General features: G+C 34.1%; 1 protein-coding gene across 2 annotated transcripts; it reads left to right on the top strand.

The window, feature by feature from the left end:
• The first annotated feature begins 13,140 nt into the window (after nt 1-13,140).
• LOC110805030 (transcription factor GTE10-like) lies at nt 13,141-24,462 on the top strand. Of its 2 annotated transcripts, none has more exons than XM_022010632.2 (11): nt 13,141-13,474; nt 13,768-15,074; nt 15,267-15,315; nt 15,433-15,588; nt 22,230-22,294; nt 22,491-22,560; nt 22,741-22,821; nt 22,905-23,020; nt 23,106-23,172; nt 23,294-23,424; nt 23,732-24,462. In XM_022010632.2, the coding sequence occupies exons 2-11, from the start codon at nt 13,821-13,823 to the stop codon at nt 24,026-24,028; spliced, it is 2,286 nt and encodes a 761-aa protein (XP_021866324.1). In that variant the 5' UTR covers nt 13,141-13,474; nt 13,768-13,820; the 3' UTR covers nt 24,029-24,462. The 2 variants fall into 2 exon arrangements, with proteins under 2 accessions (XP_021866324.1, XP_021866323.1); XM_022010631.2 differs by having other exon boundaries at nt 13,722-15,074.
• Nucleotides 24,463-26,145: the final 1,683 nt, after the last annotated feature.

The following is a 26,145-nucleotide window of genomic DNA, read 5'->3' as shown; positions in this document are numbered from 1 at the left end:
ACTTGATCCGTTTACGTACTATTTGTGTGACCCTACGGGTTCAGTCAAGAGTAAGCTGTGGATTAATATCATTAATTCCACTTGAACTGAAGCGGCCTCTAGCTAGGCATTCAGCTCACTTGATCTCACTGAATTATTAACTTGTTAATTAATACTGAACCGCATTTACTAGACTTAACATTGAATGCATACTTGGACCAAAGGCACTATTTCCTTCACCAGCAACATATTTTAATTTTAAATCTCTTTAATTAATTATAAATTAATAGTTTTTCGTAAATAATAATCCCCATTAATTACTTGAAACCCTACCATGAAATTTAATTTCATGCATAAAACCTTTAAAATAAACAGTTTAATGGTCATAAAGGAATCTGAAAATTCTAATTGGCTATCATAATTAATCGACATCTAATTGTGCTAATAAACCAACCATAATCTTTAATTTAAAACCCTAATCATAAAGCATAATTAAAAACCATTAAAAACCTTAAAAATATACGCTTTATGTATTAAACCAAATATGAAAATTCAATCTCCAATTAATACTTTAAATTATCCAGCATCAATGCATAAAAATATAATTATTAAAACAATCCCAAAACAATTACTTAAAATAACGATAATTTAAAAAGAGGAGAGATAAGAGGAACGAAAACACATCAACCGGCTAACAATAAAGGGGCACGGCGAAAGGGTGGAGGAGAGGACAACGCACGATCATGCACGGAGGAAGAAGAGCAGCGGCACGACTGCTATGCTTGGTCGTGGCTCACGGCCAAAGGGAGATGAAAGGAAGAAAGGAAATAGTGCTGCATAATTTTAAAACAACTAAAACGACCTAACTCCTAATCTATAACTCAAAATCAAATGATTCTTGAGGAAAAAATCAATATCTTTTCGAGATCTACAACTTAGAAAAGGAAATTTGTTGTCTGAAAACGAACACATGTAGAAGAAATAAGGCCAAACAGAAGTTCGAAGGAAAAAGAGAGAATTGGGGTTAGAGTTTTGCTTTTGTGTTCAATGGATATTAGTGAGGGATTTTGAGGGTGATCACCTGTATTTATAGGCTTAGGCAATTTCAAGATGGACTAGGTTTTGAAATCCCTTTCGGGATTTCTTTAAACCTTTGGACTTTAAAATATAGTTGGATTGAGCTTGGCTAGATTAAAATCGTTTTATTTTCTTAAAACCCAATTTAAATTCTCCAACTTAAAATAAAAATAATTTTCTCTCCAACTAAAATAATTAATATTTTTAATAATAAGAATACATTTAAATAAATATTTAAATACAACTTTAATTTACAAAATCTATAAAAATGCCTTATAAATATAATAAATATATTTATAATGTAATAAAAATACGGGGTATTACATATAGTTTGAGAAAACACTCTATTTATTTTCTAGATTTGAGGGTTTGAAAGTTCCATTAAATTCAACATTCAATTCTTCAACCAATTCCTCCCTTTTTTTCCTCTCCTCAAATTTCAGTGCTAGAACCTACGCCTACACTATTAGCAATTGTATTTTCAGGTTTTCCCCCAAAAGTTGAATTAATCAGAGATAGGATTAAGATTGTTAAGCAACGGTTGTCGTCGAACAAATTACCGAGGGGGGTAACAACTTGAGCGTCGTTGATTATGAGAAGAAGAACCAAATTCAAGTTTCCAACACCAAAAATCCCCCTTTCTTCTATGCTAATCTCTCCAAGGTAACATTGTTTGTAATTGGATTTTGCATTGATAATTAGGGTTTTTTTGGGGATTTGTGTTGTCGTTAATGTTTGATGATATTTTAGTTGTAGCATGCCAAGACATTGAGGTTGATCTTTCTGCTATAGGAATGGGTAATTTTCCTCTTTCTCTAATTTTTTTTTCTCTCTTTGGAAAAGGAATTTTAAAGCAAAAAGGGCAAGCCGGTAGTTACACTGTCCTTGGAAAATGACAAAAAAACATGAAGGAAAATAAGGGCAAACAATTATTCACTATTATGTAGTAAGAGAAAGTTCTTGCTTTTTAATGGGTGTTAGAAGTTTCCTATTTTTCAAAGTTACAAATCCTAAAATTCCGTATTCACAGATTGACTTCAAACATCAATTTCAAACATCAATTTCAAAATTTATGATACTTTATGTTGAGAAACCTCATTTTAAGTTATATTAATCTAAGTTTTAGAAGCTTTCAAGAACAAGATGTCACACTCGAACATCCTTGACTCTCTGAAATCAATTCTTCAAAATTCAAGTTTTCAATCATACATTTTCGATAAGGGCAAAACAATCATTTCAATACTATGTGAATAGCAAGAGAAACTTCTTTCTTCTTAAAGGGTGTTAGAAGTCTCCTAAATTTTCAAGTTATAAGTGTAACACCCTAATAATTTCTTGTTTTTACAAAACTATTTTCCAACTCAAATAAAGGAATTACTAAAGCATTACTTCAGTTCGCTAATAGATGTGTCATCAAGTCCGCCACTGTGATAACGGTTAAGGCTAGTACAAAATTACGCAGCGGAAAAACTAACTTTCAAAATATAAATAATAGTTAATGGCCTCTACTACAAGTTGGAACCATAAAGGCCCAAACCAAAATATCCAAATTAAAACAATCCATTAAGCAATAATAGTAATAGTATAGACTAATTATAGAAATAGAGTTTAAACAATGCAAGTAAAATAATCTCTCTAAATCAACCTCATCCTGAAAGATTACTTGGCTTGCAAGTCACCTCTAGAAATCCTGCTTATTAAAAATCTATTCCCCAACAACGCAAGTGCAATTGATGGATCATCATACGGTCATTATGGCAAATTCCATGACCGAAAGACATAAAGCACGTAATCACCAAAAGGTTGAATACTACAAGATAAAGAAAATCCTATAACTAACATTCTTCATTCCAAAAACAATAATTGAAATCACATGCGAAAGACAACTAATAAACAATTAATCATAAATACAAGACTCGACTCAAGACACGACTCTTGACTTATAGATTAATTAGAATAAGCATCGAACGAATCCTTGAAAAAGAAATGTCCAGTGAACGAGTGTTGTGAGTCAACCAAACACTAAAAGAAATAATAGTAACCTTATGTCAACTCTGTTGATGGAATTCCCAGCGCATATAAAAAACAATACAATTTCTTGTATTACCAAATAGAAGTAACTGCCCTCCGATCTCGTACTTCCCCCATTGTTCATACTCAAGGTGCATACGTTCTAAGAGTTTTTAAACTTATTCGGTTTCACTTTACGTTTATTACGGGATTAATAATTTATTAAAAGCCGACTCAAGACAACAATCAAATAAACACTTTATAAACGAACAACAACCAAACAATGCTTCTTTTAAAGATCCTTTAGGACTTGTGAACAACATACAAATGACTCTAATGAATTACTCCTTTGTTCATTCTCAACATGATTCTACATGTGAGTCCTAAACATTATTGTTAACATGCATGTGGGTGGTGTGGGCGGTGGCGTGTTCGGCGGCGTCACAACGACAGGCTGCCGTGGTCGGCGGCGATACAAGCAGCAGCTGCCGTAGTGGCTGGGCTGCGTTTTCAAGACGAATTAAATGGCCTGTTGGCGGCAGTGCAGCGGCAGTGAGGTCCGACGGCGGTGCAGCGCCAGTGAGGTTCAGTGTTGGGCTTAATTTGGTTTAGGAGTAAAGGGAATTGTAGAAGACTTAGGTCAGTAGAGAAATTGCGGGAGGAGGGAAACCAAAATTAAAATCCTCCGAATTTTTTTTACAACCTGTGCGTCGCAGATTAGTAATTCTGCGACGCACATAATGTAATAATTTGCGTCGTATTACTACTAATCTGCGACGCAAATTACTCTGAAAACATATTAGAGTCATTTGCGTCGCTGATTAGTAATTCTGCGACCCAAATTGCTAATTTTAATGCTAATAACTGTCAATTGCGTCACATGTTTAAATGTGCGAGGCAAATATGGTGATGCAAATGATTGTTTTTCCACTAGTGATGCGAGTTGTGCACTAGGCACGAATGATTCCTAATTCAATTCATCTTGACAATGACTCTTTAATATATACCCTACATATGTGGTTTACTAAGAATGTTGTATATCCTACATATGTGGTTACTGAAAATGTATACCCTACACTAAGGCAAAGCACATATGGTTTACTAAATAGTGCAACATGACACGAACGATTACGTACAATAGCATACATAACTTGTTTGCATGCGCATAAACCTTACATGCATAAAACATACTTGGATAACATGCTTGTTACAAGAACAACATGCTTGCTCACATACTCAAACATTAATTCAGCAATCCAAGTAAACATGAATTACAACAATACAAACATAACATGTAAGCACATGATTAAATTGGGTCGCCCTAGACTTGTACGTACCTTGAATACCTACGTAGAGAGGCCATTTTGTGATTCACTTGCAATTTCTCCTAACATAAAATAAATAATCCTTTATTAATCTTCATGTTCATTAAATTTCCAACATCGTTATTAAATTTTAAATCGCTTGAATTAATTAGAAATAAATCGTTATTAATGAAAATAATAATTCCAATTAATCGTTTAAAACCCTAGCATGAAATTTAATTGTTTCATGCATAAAAGCATTAAAAATTGACACTTTAATGATAATAAACAAATATGGAAATTCATATTGATTATCATAATTAAAATCAACATTTAATTATGCTAATCAATTAATCATATGAGTTTATTGAAACCCTAACCCTAATTCATCATTAAAATCAAAAAAACTCTTAAAAATTAAAGCTTTACTTTATAATTTAAATCTGCAAATTACAAAATTCAAAAGTAATTTCATCATCAATAATCCAACATCAAAAATCCATAATTTGGTGTTCATAACCAATCCCAAAAATAATTTAAATCACCAATCAAAATAATTTATCAAAATTTTAAAACAATAATTTAAAAAGAGATAGATTGGGAAGAAGAGAAATCATACTGGTTGGCCAAAATAGCACGGCAATAATGGTGGTGGTGGTCGGCGACCGGATAGAACAAAGAGGGAGGAAGGGCGGTGCAGCAGCGCTGGCCGCGTGCTGCTGCTACTCTTGTGCGGGGCTACGGGCACGCTGGCGCTGAGTGAAGGCACAGGAAGCGAGCAGGGCGAGGGCGCGAGTGCATCGACGGGGAAGGCGAAGGCAACATGGGCGTGCTGCTACTGGGTTGTTGCGCGCAGGATACTCAACACGAGGAGAAGAGAGAGAGAGAGAGAGAGAGAGAGAGAGAGAGAGACGAGAAAAGGAGACAGAAAGCGAGGGAGAGTTTATGAGGGTTTAATGAAATTATGTGTGTGGGGATTTATGAAACATCGAAGGGGTATTTATAGGTTTCAATTCCTACATGGGCCAAGATTAGGAAATTCAAAGATGGGCTTTATTAAACAAGATTGGGCTTGCTTGATATGTTTGGGCTAGCAATTGAAATTGGGTTGAGCTAGAATATTTTAAAACTCGTTTTGCTTTTCTAAAACCTAATTAAATTTCCCAAATTAAAATAAATTAATTAATTTCTCTCAAATTAAAAATAATTATTATTTTTAATTAATAAAATACATTTATATAAATATTTAAATGCAACTTTAATTGATAAAATCTATAAAATGCTTTATAAATATAATTAAATATATTTACAATTACTTAAAAATACGGGGTATTACAACAAGTCCTAAAATTCCGTATTCAGAAATCGATTTCAAACATCAATTTCAAAATCGATACCTCACTTTAAGTTAGATTAATACAAGTTTTAAAAGATTCGAGAAAAAGGTGTCAACTCGAATTGAACATTCTTGATTATTTGAAATTCAAGTAGTTTTTAGCCCGTGCGATGCACGAGTTTATATATTAATAAAAAATAGTCAAATATATACTAATATTTTAAAACACAATGATTTTCTTATCACGTGTCATCTTCTTATTTTTATATATTTTTCCTTTTTAATTGTTCTATTTACCCTTAAAGTTAATTTTATTTTAAAAATAAAATAAAATAAAAATCTTACATGACTCTCCATATACTTTTAATTAATTTTATTTCATATAAATAACATCTTAAATTCTTAATTCATCAATGGCCGGTGGAATAATTGATTAGTTCACTTCCCTTTTAACTTTTATATATCATAATCATTATGTAGATTTAATAAAATATATAACCCGTGCATTACACATGCTAAAAACTAGTTTTCATGTAACAAATGAGATAAAGAATGAAAAATCACAATGTAGAAACAATAGTAGAAGACGAGAATGGAGTTAATATATAATTTTCAATTGAAGTTCGAATTCTAGCTAATAAAAGTGAATAAAAATACATAATGGTTTAGTTAAAATGAACCACAGCGAGATAGGTGTAGACACGTACTTTTGTCCTCATTCCCGAAAGGGAAAGGTTCGATGATGAAAGCATAAATCTCCACTTGACAACGCATCTCCTATAAAATAAACGTATCTCAATTCCCATTTTCATTTCACCCGAAACCTGCTATTTATAGAAACCTGTTAAAAATAGTAACTGCCGTAAAAGGTAGCTTCTAAAAGTGGCAAGTCATAAAAGATAGAAACCTGTCAGAATTAGGTGTTGCACTCCAACATAAATCCTAAATGAGATAGAAAACTGCGAGAATCCTATTCCTAATATGATTCAGAAATAAGAGTTACGTATTAATTAAAATCCTAACGAGCCTAGAGTTCGTAACGGGCCCAGACGCATTCTGTCATGAAATTGATACGCACTAAAAGGCTCGATTAAGTCTCAAACACTACGGATTTCAGGAATCCGAATCTGACTAAGAAAACAGCCCAGACCCTATTATCAATGCCTGGCTCTGGGCGCCGAAATCTTCGGCGCCCAGGCCTGGGCGCTGAAAATACCTGGGTACGTGTTTTTTCCTAATTCTTTGTGGATTAGAACTCTGCAATTCTATCTTTCCACGAACTCTTCCCTATAAATACAGCCCCAAATTCGACGTGAAAGAAACACACAACACACACAATTCATATTCTGAGTATTGACTCCAACCCTTAGCCTAAGCCTCACGCTGCGAAATTGTTCACGCGTTCTGTCGCAATCGATCCATAAATCGAACAGAACGTATCCTGTCCCATAATTTGAGATTCGTTAAATAAAAAGGAGAAATAGCAAAGTCAAAGTGGTTAATTTTCTGAGAACCGTGACGCACCTCTCAAGGGTGCGTCGTAATGTGTCCCTTTTCGATGATTTAATCGCTTTCCTCACCCTTTTTATGAACTGTTAAACTAACTAAATCTGATTGTTCTATAACGCCTAACAAATATAATATTTTTGGGAAATTGGATTATCATGCTAGGTCCCTTAATGCTATTTAAATCAGATAATCGCGATCAATCTAGTATTATATGTTGCATATTGCTAAAATCAACTCAGATTAGTTTAATAGTTAACGCATGTCCCTTTAATTATTTATGCTGAGCTAGTAAGGATATCCTGCCTCTGGAGTTATCGACGAGCGAGTACTCCTCTCGGTAGTTACAGTCCCCCGAACCCTTAATCTCTACCTTGCGGGTGTATGTTGAGAGATCCCCACACCAGGGATCACAAGGGAACCTACGGCCGTCGTGGTCAAACATAATTGCACTCCTTTTATGTCACGATAACCGGGTTTTGTCAGTTTTTCTCATTGTCGTTAAAAACTGAATGGCGACTCCTATATTACTAGTCAATTGGGTGTATACTCACAGGAAATCCAATTACACTTGATTGAATAAAAGAATCGTCACACCCACGAGGGACGAGGTCACGCATTAACCTCGTGCTTTTTCGACCCCCTCACAATAGGAAAATGTGTTATTTGGTTTTAAAAATTAAAGAAAAAATAAATAAAAGGGGAGGATGACACGTGGCATGTAAATCATCCCGTTTAAAAAATTTAGTATAGATTCTTCAAAATTCAAGTTTTCAATTTTTAATGCTTGGTTAATGCTTTCCTTCAATTCATGTTATTTCAATTCAAGTTTTATATATTCAACTTGTGATGCATGTTTGTGTTTATATATGTGCATCACCTTTTTATGCTAAATTCAAGACCTACAAAAGTTCTATCATGACTAATAAGATCACCAAATTAATTAATTAAATTAATTGGACAAAACCGACTTAGGTTCCCATTAATTAAATTAATTTCAAGGATCGCCAAATTTCTAATTCAATGTTCTAAACTTGCATGCAAACTAACCTAAACTTAGTATCATGCTAGCATTTTCTACGAACATAATCGTTGCTTCAAAAAAATGCAGACTCTCTTGTTAATCTGAATAAATGTCGTGTTCCCGATCCCAGATCTCTGTTTTGTTGTTTCAAGTCCGATTCTTTATCTCAGTATTTTTATTCTTTCCAAACAAACTTCAAATTTCTTGGTGGCGACCCCTTCAAATATTTCAAGCCGTAGGGTATTTTAAAGTTTAAATTAGCATTAAGAATGTATAAAATCAATGCATGACTAATCAAGAACTCTAAGTGGCTCCCCTTAGAGCGCTATATAGTAAAATATCAAGTCACTTGGTGCACACATGATTTTTCATGTGTTGGTTAAATTTTGTGTTTTAATATTTTGTCAAACACGACTTGTTAAAACCATGAAAATTCCCATTTCAAAATCTTTTCAAAACTAACCGAAAATAAATCCCTACAGATAGGTTCAGATAAGTCCAGTTAAATACGGTTAATTAGACGAGTTAATTTCAGTCAAATTTAGCTGAACCAAACAGAGCCTTACATGTACTAACAATTTTGATTTTTAAGTTAGATTATACTCCCTCTGTCCATATTAGTTTTTACACTTTCTATTTACAACCGTTCTAGATTACTTTTTCCACTTCTATTTTGGGAAAGACCACACAATTATTTTAATACATCTCTCTTCCCACTACCAAAAACTTAGGGTCTCACCATCTCTCACTTTCAACATCTACGGAGTACTTTTCAATAAAGTAATACCCCACTATTTTATTTCACATCTACTTTTTCATTAAAATAATATGTCATAACCAAACAATAACTTATCTCTCAAAATAATGTGTTCCGGTACGTGTAAAAACTAAACGTGGGACGAATGTTTTATTGTTTTTTTTACTTTAGTAATTCAATACTCCATACTTCCCATCGCACAATTTTAAATCCATGACATAAAATTTTAGGTAAATTGACTTTTACACCTAATGTAATTGACAAATTATTTTTTACCATCTAAAAAGTAGAAATTGTATTTTACGGCCTAAAAAATAAATTTATTTTTTTACCAACTCTTAACGGAAAGATAGACGGAAATGTAATGTGGGGTACTTTTTGATGCAAATTAAAGATAAATCATACCTTTAAACAACTTGATTTTCCTTTGCAAATCTGAAAAAGAATTATTACCAAGTTATGTGAATTAACGAAAGGTAAAGGCAAATGATAGCTTATATACATGGAAATCGTGGGAGAAGAGAAGGAAACCAGAGATATGACCGTTGAAATGAGCCTACATAGGCACATATCATTTCCGTCCATCAAGAGGCAACATGCGGATGGTGCAGGGGCGTGCACATAGATAATTGTGCACCTGCACCAAAACACACAAACATTAAAACAAATCGCAAAAAGAAAAACAAAACGCAAATAAACGAAAAAGAACGTAATAAACTAAACAGAAAGAACATAATAGAGTAAACGAAAAGAACATTAACCAAAACCTGAAAGGAACACCAATATTTTTAAAAAAAACTAAAGAAAAGGTTAAAAAAATGAAAAGCACATATTCTATCTCCTGACAAACTATAAAAAGAACAACTATTTTTCAAAAAGAACATCATGTGAAAAATGCAACAGGAAAACAACAAAAATAATCAAGTATCTATAAATTATATATATAAAAAAAATGAACAACAACAAGTTTTTTTATAAAACACAAAGAACAAAACCAACCGAAAAAGAAAATTACAAAAACTCAAAATTAAAAAAACGACAACAAATAACGGAAAAAAGAACAAAACACATGAAGAAAACAACATTTTTGTTGCCTTATCAAACAAAACATGAAAGAAAGGGACGAAAAGAACAACAGATCCATGTTCTTTTCAAACCATTTAGTGTTTTAATTATAAAAAGTTAATAATTTAAAAAAGAACATAAGCAACGTAAATATTAAAAAATAACAAAATACGATTTTGATGGATTTAAAAGCAGATCTATGTTCTTTTATAAATATTATTTGTTCTTTTCCTACGAATCATGTGTTCTATTAAGAAAAGAAGATGAAACGACGTTGATTTAATTTGTTGGACTTAAAACCAGATTTATGATGTTTCTAAAACTGTATTCTAATTTAAAGAAAGAAGATTTAAATGTGTTAATGATGTTAAACTTAAAACCAGATCTATATTATTTTAGAAAGTGCGATTTGTTCTTTTAATTAAAATTGTGTTCTAATTTATTTATTTTTTAAAAATAAACTCATTAATGGTTTTGAACTTAAAACAAGATCTATGTTCTTTTTATAACTATTATTTGTTCTTTTTTAAAAAAGTACGGTAATTGTGTTCTTAAAACATGAGATCTATGTTATTTTTAAACGTCGTGTTTGTTCTTTTAGTATAATTTATTCTTTTAATTAAAAGTGTGTTATAATTTAATAAAAAAAACTTTAACCAGGTTAGACTTAAAACGAGATTAATGTTCTTTTAAAACGTATATTTGTTCTTTTTAACTTAATTATGTTAATAATTCAGTTATACATAGATTTATTATAAAGATTATTATTATTATTTTTATTATTATTACATGTACAAAATAACTCTTTATAGATTTAAAAGAAATCCTATGAGAAAATTATACGGAGTGAGACAACAAAAATCAACTTTAAAAAAAGAACATTACAATTTGAAAAGAACGGTATATGAAAGCACAAGGAAGTGTACCTTAAACACTCGATCAAAACTCAACAGCAGCATGAATAACTTAAAATCTTCAAAAACTGATCTCAATCAGAAAAATATCATGCACTCTTGCGATTCTCTTGATGTTGATCATATTTTTTCGAAAATAACATAAAATCAAAGTAGAATTTGGCTTTATTCACTCATTTTCAACTAAGGAGAAAAAATTCAAAAGGAATTTTAGACAGAGAATAAGGAGAAGATGTATTTTTTTACTCTTTCACTCACCATCTCACTTTCTCTCTCAATAAATAACTCTTATGTTGAGAGAATATAAATCCTCTCATCTTTTTCTCTCTAAAATGTATTTCGGAAATTCAAAAATGACTAATGATTATGATTCATAAGTAAAATATTATATACTTCCTCCGTTTTGAAAATATCGCACCATGTTGACTTCACGCTTTACAATACATGACTTTGACTCTTTATCTCTCGAATTATGTATAAGTAAAAATTATAAAAAATTGATATTTAGAAAATATATATTGATACGAATCTAATAAGATCTCACATGATTACATACTTTTTACGTATATTTTACAAAAGATGGTCAAAGACACAACGTGAATAGTGTAAAAGTCAACATGGTGCAATACTTGTGGAACGGAGGAAGTATATATATATAGTTGTTGAAAAATGGAAAATGACAAAATACGAATTAGAATGAAAGAATAACTGAGAAGGAGATGAAAAATTCTTAAAGACTGCACAGCGAGAACTGTGCATGTGTTTTTATTTTGTTTTTTTAACAGAATATTGTAAAAAAGAACAAATGGGAAGACTAAAAGAACTAAAAGAACAAGTCAAGTACCTTGTTCCACAACAACATATGATTCTGAATCATCATTAGAATCATCCTGTTATGAATTATCAAGCACATTATTCATAATATCTGAAAAAATAATAAGTTAACATGTATAATAACAAGAAAAAGAACACAATCAAAAGAACAAAGGATAAATAGAAAATAGTACGAAAAATAACACCATAAAATAAAAAGAACAAATTATGAAACTCAAATAGCCTATTTTTCTACTATAGTGAAATTGTTTTTTTTTTTTAAATACGAGCATATGTTCTTTAATTACGTGAAACTGTTTTTTTTCCGGAAAAGAAATGGAATTACATAATCAAAATCTTCAAAATCAACGAAATCTTCAAAATCAACGTGTAGAGATAAATAGAAAATAATACGAAAAAGAACACCAAAAAAAGAACAAATTATGAAGCACAAATTAAATTGAAAATAATAAGAAAAAAAACACAATAAAATAAAAGAACAAATTATGAAACATAAATGGTCTATTTTTCTACTAACAATGAAATTGTTCTTTTAATACGAGCATATGTTTTTTAAATACGTGAAACTGTTCTTTTCTGGGAAAAAAACGTAATTACATAATCAAAATCTTCAAAATCAACGAAATTAAAATCATCAAAACACGATCATTACAAAATCAAAATCATCAAAAACCTGATTATTAGAAAATCAAAATCATAAAAAACAAACAATTTATTATTACAAAATTGATAAATTATCTCCCAAAATCTGATTATCAGCTGCAGAATTCAGATTTGAAGAAGAAGAATCAATTGAATTTGATGTTGAAGCAGAAAAATTAACGAATTTTGCGATTTTTTTTCTTACTTTCTCTCTCAAAAAGCAATTTTAGACCTAGTTCGCACTTTCTCTCTAACATAAAAATCCAGAAGAATATATACTCGCAAGAAGAACAACGAAACAAATAAAATGCGAAAAACAGAGCTGAAAAGAACAGAGCCTTTAATGTTCTTTTGTTAAAAGGAATTGTTGTTTTTGTCTCGGGATTTAATGATACAGGTGCGTTTTGTGTATTTTTTTATGTCGTTTTGATCCCGATGTACCTAAATCTACGTACACACGCTTGCACCATCTAATTTGTGGTTGAAGTGTAAAATAATTTTTATTTTATTTTTTAGATGGTAAAATATAATTTTTTAGGTGGTAAAATATAATTTTTTAGGTGGTAAAATATAATTTATCAATTTTTTAGGAAGTAAAAGTAATTTTCCAAAAACTTATCCTTTCCTTTTTTTTTTTATTTCTCCGTAATATTTTGTAAGGAAAAAAAAACTTCTGGAAAAATAATAATAAAAAAAATCTCTCTCCTCAAACTCCAACTCGCATCTGCTCTTCATCTCTTTCGTCTTTCTTCCTCCTCCTCCCGCCTCCGGAATTGTGATTGCCTCCGCCTCCTTCTCTTAAAATCCTCAATCAAAAACCCCAATTCAATTTTCTCTCTCCTCAATCTTCAATTCGCCGGAGATCTCGTCGTGCTCTTCATCTCCTTCCGCCTCCTCCTCTTAAAACCCTAACTACTCTCCTCCCATAAAACAACCATCTTTTAGTCGTATCACCACCTTTAGTCGGCGGCGCTTCTGCTAATCCTCACTTATTCTCTCGCTGCTATTCGCGGTGTTGACGACAGTGTAAAGCTTCTTTTCCTCATCTGTTTTCTTCAATTTTCTATTTTGTATTGGAATTTTCTATTGATGTTATAGATCCAAAACTGTTCAATTACATTCTGTTGCCTGATATGATGATGAATTCTTGTTCTTAAATACATTATTTTGGGTTTTTTTGCTGGCTTTTTTTTTGTTTTTTTTGTCGAATTAGTCTATACCAAGCTCGTAATTGTACTTGAAAATCATATTATCCTTTTCTTCCTGGGACCAGGGCGGGCGCCCCTCCTGCCCTGGCTCAGGGACGGGTATGCCCATAGTGTACACTGGACAAAAGGAATTTAAGACTTGCTCTTTGATAAGTTCCGGAAAGATGATGGGAAAATCAAGAAAGTTCGCTGTTGGGAACCAAAGGGGAATGATTTCGGATTACCGGCATACTGTGGAAACCATGGCTGAGTCAGAGGGTTTTGGGAGCTCGGGACGAGTAGACACTGAGATGACTCTATCAGAGGATTCTTGCTCTCCGAAGAGGAAGCGCATCAGTTTAAATGGGGATTGTCATGATCAGTTTGGGGTTCCTATGCAAGTTCTTTCCTTTTCCAAGATGTCGATGACTGAAAGGAAGGACTTGGAGATTCGGTTGAGGAGGGAGCTTGAAGAGGTTCGGATTTTACAGAGGAGAGTTGCATCGTTCAGTACAAATGCTATTGTCTTATCACCAGCAAGTGACATTCGTAGTTGCAGTGATGGGCAGAAGAGGCCTCCACTTGAGAATCCATTGAGACGGCCTGAACATCCAGTACAGGGGAAGAAACAGCCTGTAGGACGTAATGGGCCCCGTGCGAAAAAGGGCTTCCCTGGACAGGTTGATCCTCCAAAGCAAATCGTGTCAATGAACACTGCTAACCCTATGCTGATGAAACGATGTGAAAACCTCTTGAGTTGGTTGATGACTAATCAGTATGGTTGGGTTTTTAATGATCCCGTTGATGTCATCAAGCTGAATATTCCTGATTATTTTACTGTTATTAAGCACCCCATGGATTTTGGCACAATCAGAAACAAGTTATCCAGAGGGGAGTACACAAATCCGTTGGCCTTCGCTGCAGATGTTAGGCTTACTTTTTCAAATGCATTGACGTACAATCCACCTGGAAATGATGTTCATTTCATGGCTCAGACACTTAGTAAAAGTTTTGAGCAGAGGTGGAAAGTAATTGAAAAAAAGATCCCAACAAAGACAGATGTTCAGGGGTTGCCTTCACATTTAGATGCTCCCATTCGAAATGAACCAACAGCCCATCATATTCCTCCTTCTAAAAAAAAGAAGGTTGCTCCCGTGGGATATGCAGTGAAATCACAGCCTATTAAGAAGGTCATGACACTTGACGAGAGGCGTAATTTGAGCGCGGAATTGGAGGGATTGATTGCTGATTTGCCGGATACTATTATCGAATTCTTGAAAGCAAATAGTTCTGCTGATGGGCAAGGCAACGAGGATGAGATTGAGATTGATATTGATGCTCTCAGTGATGATGTCCTGTTTAAGCTAAGAAAGTTGTTAGATGATTTCCTGTTGGAAAAAAAGAAGAATGAGACAAGGGCTGAACCCTGCGAAATGGAGGTACTTCTTTATGCTTTATTATCTGTGGGTTCAGCTTACTCTTTTATAGTTTTGTTTTGAGAAGCGCTTACTCTTAGTCCCCCCCCCCCCCCCCCCCCCCCTTCATCTGTCTGTGACTTCTTGTGCTGGCTGTGTGGTGAAGTGCTAAGTTTGTATTATTCCATTCATGATTTTTTTTTCTTATTGTTACAGCTACATAATGAGTCCGGGTTTAGCAATTCGTCTATTCAAGCTGGAAAAGGTTATTTCTGATCCGTATAGAAAAATGATAGATCACCATTTGCTAATGTAGGAGTTAGTGCTGTGTATAACTATCTAACTTCCTTTATGTGTTTTTTTTGGATGGTTCATATCTCAGGCAATGATGCAGTTGACGAGGATATTGATATTGGGGGTATTGACCATCCCATTTCAAGCTTCCCTCCAGTGGAGATAGAGAAAGATACAGCCAATAAGAACAATAGATGCAGTAGTCCTACCAGTTCCAGCAGTGACTCGGGCTCATCATCTAGTGGTTGGTCCTTTTGTCAACTTTTTAGCTTCGGTTCCTTTTTAAGAGCTCTTTATTGTATGTTACTGACAATTCAGCATGCTTGTTACATAGTAGAAAGGCTCTCTTCGTATTTGGTAAATACTTGCTCTACATTCCATCAGATGCTTAACTATATCCTTGACATACTCCCTCCCAATCAGGCTTTGTCACGTATATTAAGAAAACTAGTCATTGTGGTCCGTAAGTGGTTAAATGTGAGTTAAGTAGTGACTAGATATGGAGACAAAATAATAAGAAAAATTGTTGAATTGTGGGAGAAAATGGGCTAATGTGATGAAGAGAGGACTAGTAGAAGGAAATGGGATCCACCACTTCACAAGGATCCTTTATTCTAAAGTAGGTAAGTGGAAGTGAGTGTAGGACGGAGGGCGTTCTATTTATGCTGCCACCACTAACACCTTCCATTCGTTTTGATCCAGCTTTATTTCTATGGTAATTGCTAGGTTTTGCACACTACCAATAATAGCTTTTGTACAAGTGATTTTTCTTTTTAAATTCTTTCTCTTCTCTCATTTGATACGGACATACGGTATTGCCATGCCTGCTTCCAACTTCTTAGGGTACTTATTCTGGGCTTTAGGTCACGTGTGATGTGAACTTTGGAATCAGGAATGAAGGTAGGGTGTATTGAGTTGGAACTTAAATCCTAATACCATGTGTTAGGTTAAGTTTAAGATTGAATATAGTCCCCTTGATTTGATGTCGAGAGGTATGGCATGATCCAAAGCCACCTCCCCTCTTAGGTTTCTGGACCCAATACACGATTTGAGGTATGGAGTTTGGTTCATTCCAAACACATAATATCGTTTTTATCTATTCCAAACCTACACCTCATACCAAAAATCCGCGAACCAAATACTCCCATAGAAATAATGAGTCATGGAAACTTTCTATACATTTTGTACCTTTTTTTTTTTATATTGCAGTGGTCCCTCTCACCAATAAAATAAAATTCATCAGAAACTTTAAATGATTCCTAATGACAAGATCTTAGAAGAATGATTAAGAAGTATGAGGATATGAAGTATGAGGAATGATTTGGGACAAAAAATGTAGGAACATAGAGCTGCTTTTCTTGGTAATTTAATTGTTTTTGACTTTAGTTTATCTAGTAACATATTATAATTTTGAACTTGGTTATATTTGAATGCTACAGAAATTACACTCTTTTTTGAATTTCGGTTGTGATATTTGAATATTGTTGATTGCACTTTGTCTTAGAACTAACTTTTGCTTCATCTCTGAACTGAGCTGTTTATTCTCCACTTCTCACTTCTGAACTGAATGGCTGATCTTTGATCTAGGAAGGAGGGTTAATATTCAAATCTTAGTGTCACTTGCTGTCATCCCGTAAATTTGAGGCTTATTTGTTTGGAGTAGGATTTATGTGAGGTATATTTTTTTGTTTTTTTGCTCCATGTGATGAGATGGAGCTCAAAACATGCTTGGCTAGTGCTTTCTTTATATTCCAGAAATTTTCCATTTGATTCAATGGAAAGCCCTCTAGAGACTCAGAATGACCCCCCTTCATAGTGAGACCTTTATTTACTTAATTTTTTTTTAAATATCTTTTGTCTACCTTCTTCCTCCTTTAGGGAGATGTTTTCTCCCCAATGCATGTCTGTGTGTTGGGTTGTGGACAAGGGAAGGGTGGAGTCATATTAGGACATTGTTGCCTTGTGGTACTATAACATATTTCGCATAGGATGGTTACTGACTCACCGCTCGATTATTGCTAATGCTTTTTCGCATATTACGTATCAAGTTTTTGGAAGGGTCACTGTGAAATATTTAGGTTACTGAAATATTGGTATCTGACTTGATCAAAAGTTACCCTCATTTCATTTGAAGAAGCTTTTTTGCTCATTTGGAAGGCACCGCATGCATCCTTTTTGCGATTTTTTTTACACGATTTTGGGTGTTGCTGTGCCATGAAATTCTAAAGAAATTGTGCTGGATTTATGTGTATTCAATATTCATGTATTAAATGGGCAATACCGTAGTCTATTTTGCGGAAATTAGAAAGTATTTCTTCCGCTCCGAGTCTTTTTTTTTTTTTACTACTTTGTTCTGTTTGGCCTTGTGTACTTAATGCTTGGGTGGATTGCAACTGCTAGATAATTTTTGTTTGAACAAAGTTCATATTAGATTCCTTCATGATAATCCTAATTAGGTAAGAAGCTGCTGAAGTATAGTGATAGAAGATATTATGATAGAGCCCGTGATATTCTAGCTCTACATTTTACAATCTGTAATCCCAATAAAGGATTGTACTTAATGTTAATTGGCATTAGCTACGACCAAGCTCTTTGATATAAGCAAATTTCATCATTTATTCCTTGCTTCTGCTACTTCATCTTATCCGTATCAATTTTTGAGGTTTTGTTTGCTTGATCTCTCTCAAGCTCGTGGAGGACTTGGTAAAGGACATTCTATTGTAGTTTTGGGGAAGCAAGAGAGATTCAATGCAACAAAGGAAGAAAAATGGGCAATGGACTATTGGTGGCTATTAATATTGCTTCTAGATCCAATAGACTTATCTGGATTTGGCCGGCCATATTTGGACATGAGTGGTGCTGATGAATCTAGTAAGTGATGGGTGGAGGAGTAGAGAGGGTAGAGGGGGTGGAGGCAATATTCAACTATATTATTATGCTACTTCTAAACGAGACTAGGAAATTATGGGTAACTTCGTTGTGGTAACTTTTCTATTATAATGTCCAACATTAAAACTACTAGTTGATCACAGTGGACTACAATGGAGGCGTCTTGGATGCATTTTTGTAGCTGATCATCTATACATACTACTATTTAGGGACAGAAAAATTTGCAAGAAATCTAGAGTACCATGTGTCCGTTCTTGAAAACATCTTTTCATTTTATTTTCTTCCGGTTTCATGCTCATTCCTTCTCCAATTCCATGTATCTTCAGCACAAAAAAATTCATGTCTCTTCACCTCCAATAAATTTTATGCCCCTTCATCTACTAATTTCACACTATATAACCACATCTTTAATTTAATTTTCCACTTCAATCCATAAAAATTCATGTCCCTTCACTCCAATAAATGTCATGCTCCTTCATCTTCTAATTTCATGCTATATAACTATATCCTTAATTTCATTCTTCCATTCAATGATATTCTCTCTTTTCTCCTTGAAATAATTTTCCAGGCTCATTTTGCAATTCTAACTAGGTAATAAGTTATCATTCCTTATTTTTCTATTACTTATAGTTTTTTTTTTGTTTTGTTTTTTTTAAATTTCAAAAGTCATACCAACTTATATTACTATCTTCATTGTTTTCTTAGTAAAACATGAAATGAAATACATACTTCCTCCGTTTCGGAATTATCGCACAATTTGTTTTTTACACTATTCACACTACGACTTTGACCATTTTTTATGATTTGTACGTAATGAAATTTTAATCATGTGGGGTCATGTTAGATTCGTATCGATATATATTTTCTAAATATTATTTTTTTTATAATTTTTACTTGCACACGATTTGAGATATTAAGAGTCAAAGTAACGGTTAGAGGAGTAAAAGTCGATCATGGTGCAATATTTCCAGAACGGAGGAAGTATAATCTTTTATCATATGAATAATTGAAAAAATAGTCACCTTTAATACATAACATCATGGCACGAGGTCAGTACTAGTTATTTTTAAACAGGATTACCCTGTCACTAACTCACCATAAGACTGGTGGAACAAAATATATGCTAGAATCTACACTGAAAGTCTGGCAGACTTATGTTCTTGATTTGCGTTGGTACTAATCTTGTATTGACATGGTGATTGTGAGGTTTGATAGACATTATTTGAACCGTGGCCTTTTGGATGCCAAAAGCGATAAAATTGATAAACTATGAAGTTCTGTATGGTGGTGTACCTATAGGTTTTTTCCCCTTCTTAATCTAATAGGGTATGAATGGTCTTGAGTTTTCTGTGGTGGGCTGCTAGATTTGGCTTGCTGACGAGCTTCCAGTTAACCTGACCGTTTACTTTGGGATCTTAAGCAAAAACTTGTTTTGATAATTAGCCAAAAAGCTTGATTAACTAATGGGTTGTGGGAGAGTTGCCCATTTATTCAGTTATTTCGTGCAGATGTGTGAGGAATCATCAATTATTGTTTGGCGAGCATGTCTTTTTTTGTAGCATGTCATACTTTGCTTTGATTGTGCTAGGGCATGGCTTATGAAAGTGATTTGCTTGAAAAAACAAGATACACTCGTGTTGCTAGCTTTTACATACAATTGTCATGGAGCTTGTGTTGGTGAGTCGATGCATACTTCTGAGCTTCTACATCGTGCTGGTGTGTATGTTTGTCCTTTGGATTGATGCCTTGTTAAGTGGTTCCTTGGTAGTTGGTACAAGTCATCACTTTACCTCTTAGTTTTGATTGTACCTACACTTTTTGCCTTAAACTAGAAAGAGTAGCAAGCTTCTGCGTCGGATCAAAATCTATGCTTTGAAAAAGCTTACGATGCTGGAGCCTAGATATAAGACGAGAGCCGGAACCACCTTGAGTGTGTGGGGGGGAGGGGGGGATGAAGGATTTTATTTTCTCGGAGCAGTTTGGGCACTTTGGACTTGAAACAGATATCTTCTCTCCGTTCTATTGGACTTATTTTGGCTGAACTTATATTATCTAAATTTACTTTTATCTAAAAAAACCTTACTTTGTCTGAAATAAACTGTGTGTGTGTGAAAATGTCTGGAAAAAAACTTATTTTTGCTGAACTTATATTGTTTGAACTTATCTGAACATATTTTGTCTGAAATAAGTTGAACAGAACAGAGCCTAAGTTAAGAGGGAGTCATCCTTCCCTTGCGCTCTCTTATTCCACCTTCTTGCATAGTATCATACTAAGGAACAAATAGGTAAGGTGTACAATTATCACTACAATTTAATTATCACTACAATTTAACATATTCAATCATGTTAACTTTTTTTAACATAGAATCCCATTTTACATATAAGAAAATATTCACCAACACTAGTGCTGAATGATAAAAAAAAAGGTTTATACAAAACTTGGAATGATATTCAACTTCGCTGAGTTGCACTAAAGCTAATACCTTGTTACCTTAAACATCGAAAGCTTTAGTTACATGCATGTGTAGCTGTGATTTGTGGGAAATATTTTATGTCATAGTTTTCTCTATCACCATGGTTTCCTAAAGAGTTGTTGACAACTGCGTTTCAGCTTTGCGTTAGTATAGAGTAAATCAAAATAGCTCAATTGCACATGGTTGATATTTTCAAGTATGCAACCAATGCTTATCAAACTTTTAAAAGATCCAGGCTACGACCTATATTCTTATTATCAAATTTTTAATAGATTGAATGTTCAATAATACGAATTGGATTGGGATTATTATCTGGTGGAGAATATAACAAATTTGGCTTGGGTTTGAGGATGAGAGACAATGTAAAATACTGGTAAGTTTCATATTGAAAAATTATGAGAGGTATATTTGATTTGTAAGTGATGTAGTCCAACTAAAACATCTATGCCTTTTTCTTATGGGTTAAAGTTGTTCTATCTATGGGCCTATTTTGGATTTTCACTGACGAGTGTTATGTTGTGGGGGAGTGTGACTTATTAAAATTGGTATTTGAACCTTGAGCTTATTTAATCTTAATGTGGAGTTATCCATGTCAGCCAGGTATGGATTTATGGCTCTACAATGAGGATGGTTTTTTGGTGGAGTGTGATGTCTCGTGTTGGGAGATTATTGAGAATATGAGTGGTTTTTAAGAGATTCAGCCCACGTACTAAGATGCTCATGCCTTTTTTGGGGATATAAATGGTCTTCTGTATGGGCCTATCATAGTGATTGTTCTGTTGAGATTTTGGGCAGGGTGGTTAAACTATGAGTTTTAAAAAAAATATTTGGTATTCCAATTTCAAAATCTAGGAGCTACTTCTAAGAAAAGCCCTTATGGTTCCAGATTAGAATTGATGAGGGGGTACCATATATGTGATTTTAAAGGAAAAGGTTTTAGTGAAATTTCAGCTGCTAACCTTATATCCTTTGTATATGTGGTTAAGCATTCAAAGATGTAGCCATTGCTTAACTTTTGTGTAAAACTTTGTGAAATTGATTGTTTGGCAGAGTGCTCTTGGTGATTTCTCTTGATATCTGTTAGCTGCACTAGGTTGTCTCTTTTGTTGGCAGAGTGCTCTTGGTGATTTCTCTTGATATCTGTTAGCTGCACTAGGTTGTCTCTTTTGTTGGCAGAGTGCTCTTGGTGTTCATATAATATAGGAGATACTTTCAGTAAGTTGCAATGCTGTCGGTTTCTGTTCGAAACTCATATGTATTGGGGGAAGATTCAACCGTAGTTATCTTTGCTTCTTGATCCGTTAGAACTGATGGATACGATTGAATTAGCAACGCACATATGAAGGTGGTTTCTATAGTGTGAGAAACTGCCATTTTGATTCTCTGGCTCTTTTCATTCTGAACTACTTCCTTCTTCTGACACACTGATGGAACCTTGCCTCTGGCACTTCAACCCACCGTCAGCTGTTGGAATTTTAAGATATGATACTAGGGTTAATGTATTTGTTTCCTTGCTTTTCAGATTCGGACAGCTCTAGTAGTGAATCTGAAGGCGCTAGAGGTTTACCCCCGGGTAACAAGCTGCAGGTACAATTGTAACATACATTCTAGTATATTATGATTTGATTTCTCTGATGTACCTTTTCTATTCTTCTCATATTTTCTCTTATTAGTGAAGCCCCTCTTTTTACCCCCCTCCCCCCCCCCCCCCCCCAAAAAAAATCAGGGAAACTGTAACTCAATTATGTTTTGATGTACTTATATCTATTTGTATTGTTGGTAGCCAACTGTGGATGCCAAAGCAAATACGGAACAAAATCAAAGTGATATTGATCATGAAGCCGGGATAAATCGTGAGTTTCTACATGTCTCGTTTTTTTTTTTCTTTTGACAAAAATAATGTTCATGCTGATGAATTTGATGCCCTTAGCACTTAGCCGTTGATTTTCTTCAGTAGTGTATAACAAATTTGTTGTTCCATTCAGCATTTATTTTGCTATCTTATGCTGAAGTCCTTATTTTATGTGTCACAGAATGTCGGAGCAGCTTGAGCCAAGTTGACCAGAGTTCCCAGACTAAGCCTCTGTCAGTTGAGGTGGATGGTCATAAAGAGGGTAAGCATGAAAATAAATCATGAACCGAAGAGTTTGCTGTTAGTTTGAGTTGCTGTCTTACCCCTTGAGCTGTAACGTGTTAGGGGAGAGTGCTCCATCTGAGAGGCAAGTCTCCCCAGATAAACTATACCGCGCTGCTTTACTGAGAAACCGATTTGCTGATACAATACTCAAAGCTCAAGAAAAGACTCTTGATAAGGTGCCATGAATGCTTTGCTTAGTTTTTCCTTTTGTTGGTTCCATTACGGTTGGTGTCATGTGTTGTAATATGCTACTTTGTTCAGGGTGAAACGCGTGATCCAGAGAAATTACGATTGGAAAGGGAAGAGCTTGAGAGAAGGCAAAGAGAAGGTTTCACGCTATTCCTAGTATTTCATGTTTGCCTTAATGGCTTGATTTATCTTGTGCCTTTTTCAGTCTTAATTATACCAAAATGATATGAAGTATATAACTTGTCATTTCTGTCCATCAGAAAAGGCTAGACTACAAGCAGAAGCCAGGGCTGCAGAAGAGGCGCGAAGGAAGGCTGAAGCGGAAGCTGCTGCTGAAGCTAAAAGGAAGAGGGAATTGGAGAGGGAGGCGGCACGTCTTGCTCTGCAGAAGGTAAGATTGAGCAAATGGTACTTCGTAGTATGTTTGGAAATTTATGCTTTGATACTTTATAGTTGGGGACAAAAGAACTTGATTCACTTGCCAAGGTTTTACTTCCTACGCCCTTCTAACACCCAGTTTGTTACAGAGATTTATATGCTTACAATTTTCAAGACACTTATGTTTCTGCTGGATTGTTGTATAACAAGTATCCCGTCTTTATAACATAAAATTGGAAGTTTCTGAATTCCAACTCTTTTAGCTCTGAAACTTCCTGTATTCTTGTTCACTTACATGATCTTTTTGGCGTCATAAACAGATGGAGAAAACAGTGGATATAAATGAAAATTGCCAGTTCATGGAGGATCTTGAGATGCTGAGTGCAGCTCCTGCTGATGATCTGTCAAGTTTTATGGGTGATACAAGCCCAAATGACTCTCAAAATGGCGGTCTTGGTAGTTTTAGATTCAGGGGAAATAGCAACCCCTTGGAACAACTTGGGTTATACAGGAAAGATGATGATGAAGAAGAGGAGGAAGTTGAGGCCCCACATAATAATAATAATAATGCTCCAGATACAGCGGCAAACGACGTTGAGGAGGGAGAAATTGACTAAGGTCTTTTTTGTTTGGCTGCAAGTATTTATCAAGGGAACGAAGAACTGCTTTCCATGATTATGTTGGGATTTGGTTCGTTCACTCTGCTTTGGAGTTTTTCATGAGCAATCAATCAAATGGGAGTAGAGTTAAGACTGGTAATAGTTCAGCTACGAGGCTCGTGGATAATTTTGGTTTAGCTTCGGTTTTAAGGTGTCTGGGGTTTTTTGTCATTTGTGCAAAAACCTACTATGAAAGTAAGCTGTGACATTCATTGTCAAGGTGAAGGTAGTTTAGTTAATCAGGCCTTTTTTTGCCCTTTATTTTTCCTGTAAAAAAAAAAAGCAAATTTATTTGTAACTTGAACCAGGGCAGTAGGGCACTGCTCCTGGGGTTGTTACTTGTTAGTACATGTTTGGCACTGCTCCGGGATCAGGGCTTGCCTTCTTTATAACTGCCGGACTTGAAACTTATCGAACCTTAAATGTTCATACACTCACCAAACAGAAAATAAAAATTTAAAAAAAAATCGGTGTTTTTTTTTTTTTTTTTTTTTTTACCGGGGGGTCCTAACTCCGTAAATATGACACATTTTTCGGTTCTTAATAATCAGTAATCCCTTTCGCCTCAGAGAAAAACTAGCGTAAAGTCATGATTATAAAGAAGTTTCTACAAACATGTTCTTTCTTAATGATTATAATTAAATTAATATTAGTCCTATAATGGGGCTCTTTTGTCCTCGTAAAATAGCCAGGTTTATAATATGATCTGGCTCGTTATTTATCTAGTAATTGTTTTGCAAACTTCGAACTCAATTCTTCTGTGATTAACCTACAATGTAACTAGCTTATTAAGTTAATTGGCTTGTAATGCGTGTAAATGATATAATTACTTTGGAATAGACCATGCAAATGGGTCGTTTTGGTGGCCTGGTGGGGTACGGGTCTGGTCTGTATGGTGTGGTCAAGTTGGATCTATCCCACTTTCATGTCGAGTTTGGGGAATATTAATACATTATGTGCATCACACATGTTTAAAACTATTATTACTCCCTCCGTCCCTTAATACTCACACCATTTGACTGGACATGCTTGTCAATGTACATTTTGGACCACCAATATCTTTAACTACATATTATAAAAACTTATAAAATGTTAATATTTTGAAAATATATATTATGTACTAATATTTGTTTTCATATATTAGAAATAAAATAGGGTCAAAGTGAATTATGTGAATAGTGTAAAGAGTCAAAACGGTACGAGTATTAAGGGACAGAGGGAGTAACTGGGAGTAGTTTTGGAAGGAGTTTTTTTAAAGAATATCCAACACATTCTTTTATTAATATATGGGTCAATTACGAGACATGTCCAATTCGAGCCAGTTCAACTCAAGTTTGTATTTTTGAGTACAAGTCAAGTTAATTCGGGTTTGGGGTTATTTACGACTGGTTGATTATAGGGGTCAGGTGTACTTCTGAGAAATGAAAGTCGTAAACCAAAAATCTGAAAATTATACTCAAACCATAAAAATGTTAACCATAATAATATGATGGTATTCAACAAAGTGACGCTTTCGTTGAACCAAAGCTCACTGGTCTAGCTCCATGGCACCAAAAATGTATCAGGGCTCAAGTGATTCACCGAAGCGCTAAAATGAATTGAACATAACTTATTGGATTTGAACTATATTGAACTAAACTTATTAGACTTATTGGACCTGGCCTGGACAGAACTTAACTTATTAGAACTGAAGTAACCGAACTTAATTTAACTTAACTCAAATACAATAAATCATACTCCGGGTCCAATAAGTTCGTTCAGTCCAGGTCCAGTAATATCATAATAATTTTAAATTTTTATTAAAAATATTATTATAAATAATTAAAAACACTAATAACATAACATTATTAGGAAAAATATTCAACAACAGAAAAATGTGAAAAATAATTAAAGTAGCTTAAAACAAATATTTAAAATGCTAATGGGTAGATTTGGATATCTGTATATGATCAGATAGTTGTCATCGAATAGTCATTCATAAGTTAGATACGAAGTATCATTTATTGGGATATATGGATGCACCACCTAGAGGAAATTCATACCATTATCATTATCAACATTTATCATTGAGAAAT

This window comes from Spinacia oleracea, chromosome 5 (assembly GCF_020520425.1).
Source record: "Spinacia oleracea cultivar Varoflay chromosome 5, BTI_SOV_V1, whole genome shotgun sequence".
Classification (NCBI taxonomy): Eukaryota; Viridiplantae; Streptophyta; class Magnoliopsida; order Caryophyllales; family Amaranthaceae; genus Spinacia; species Spinacia oleracea.
This window is presented reverse-complemented; position numbering and strand designations above follow the sequence as displayed.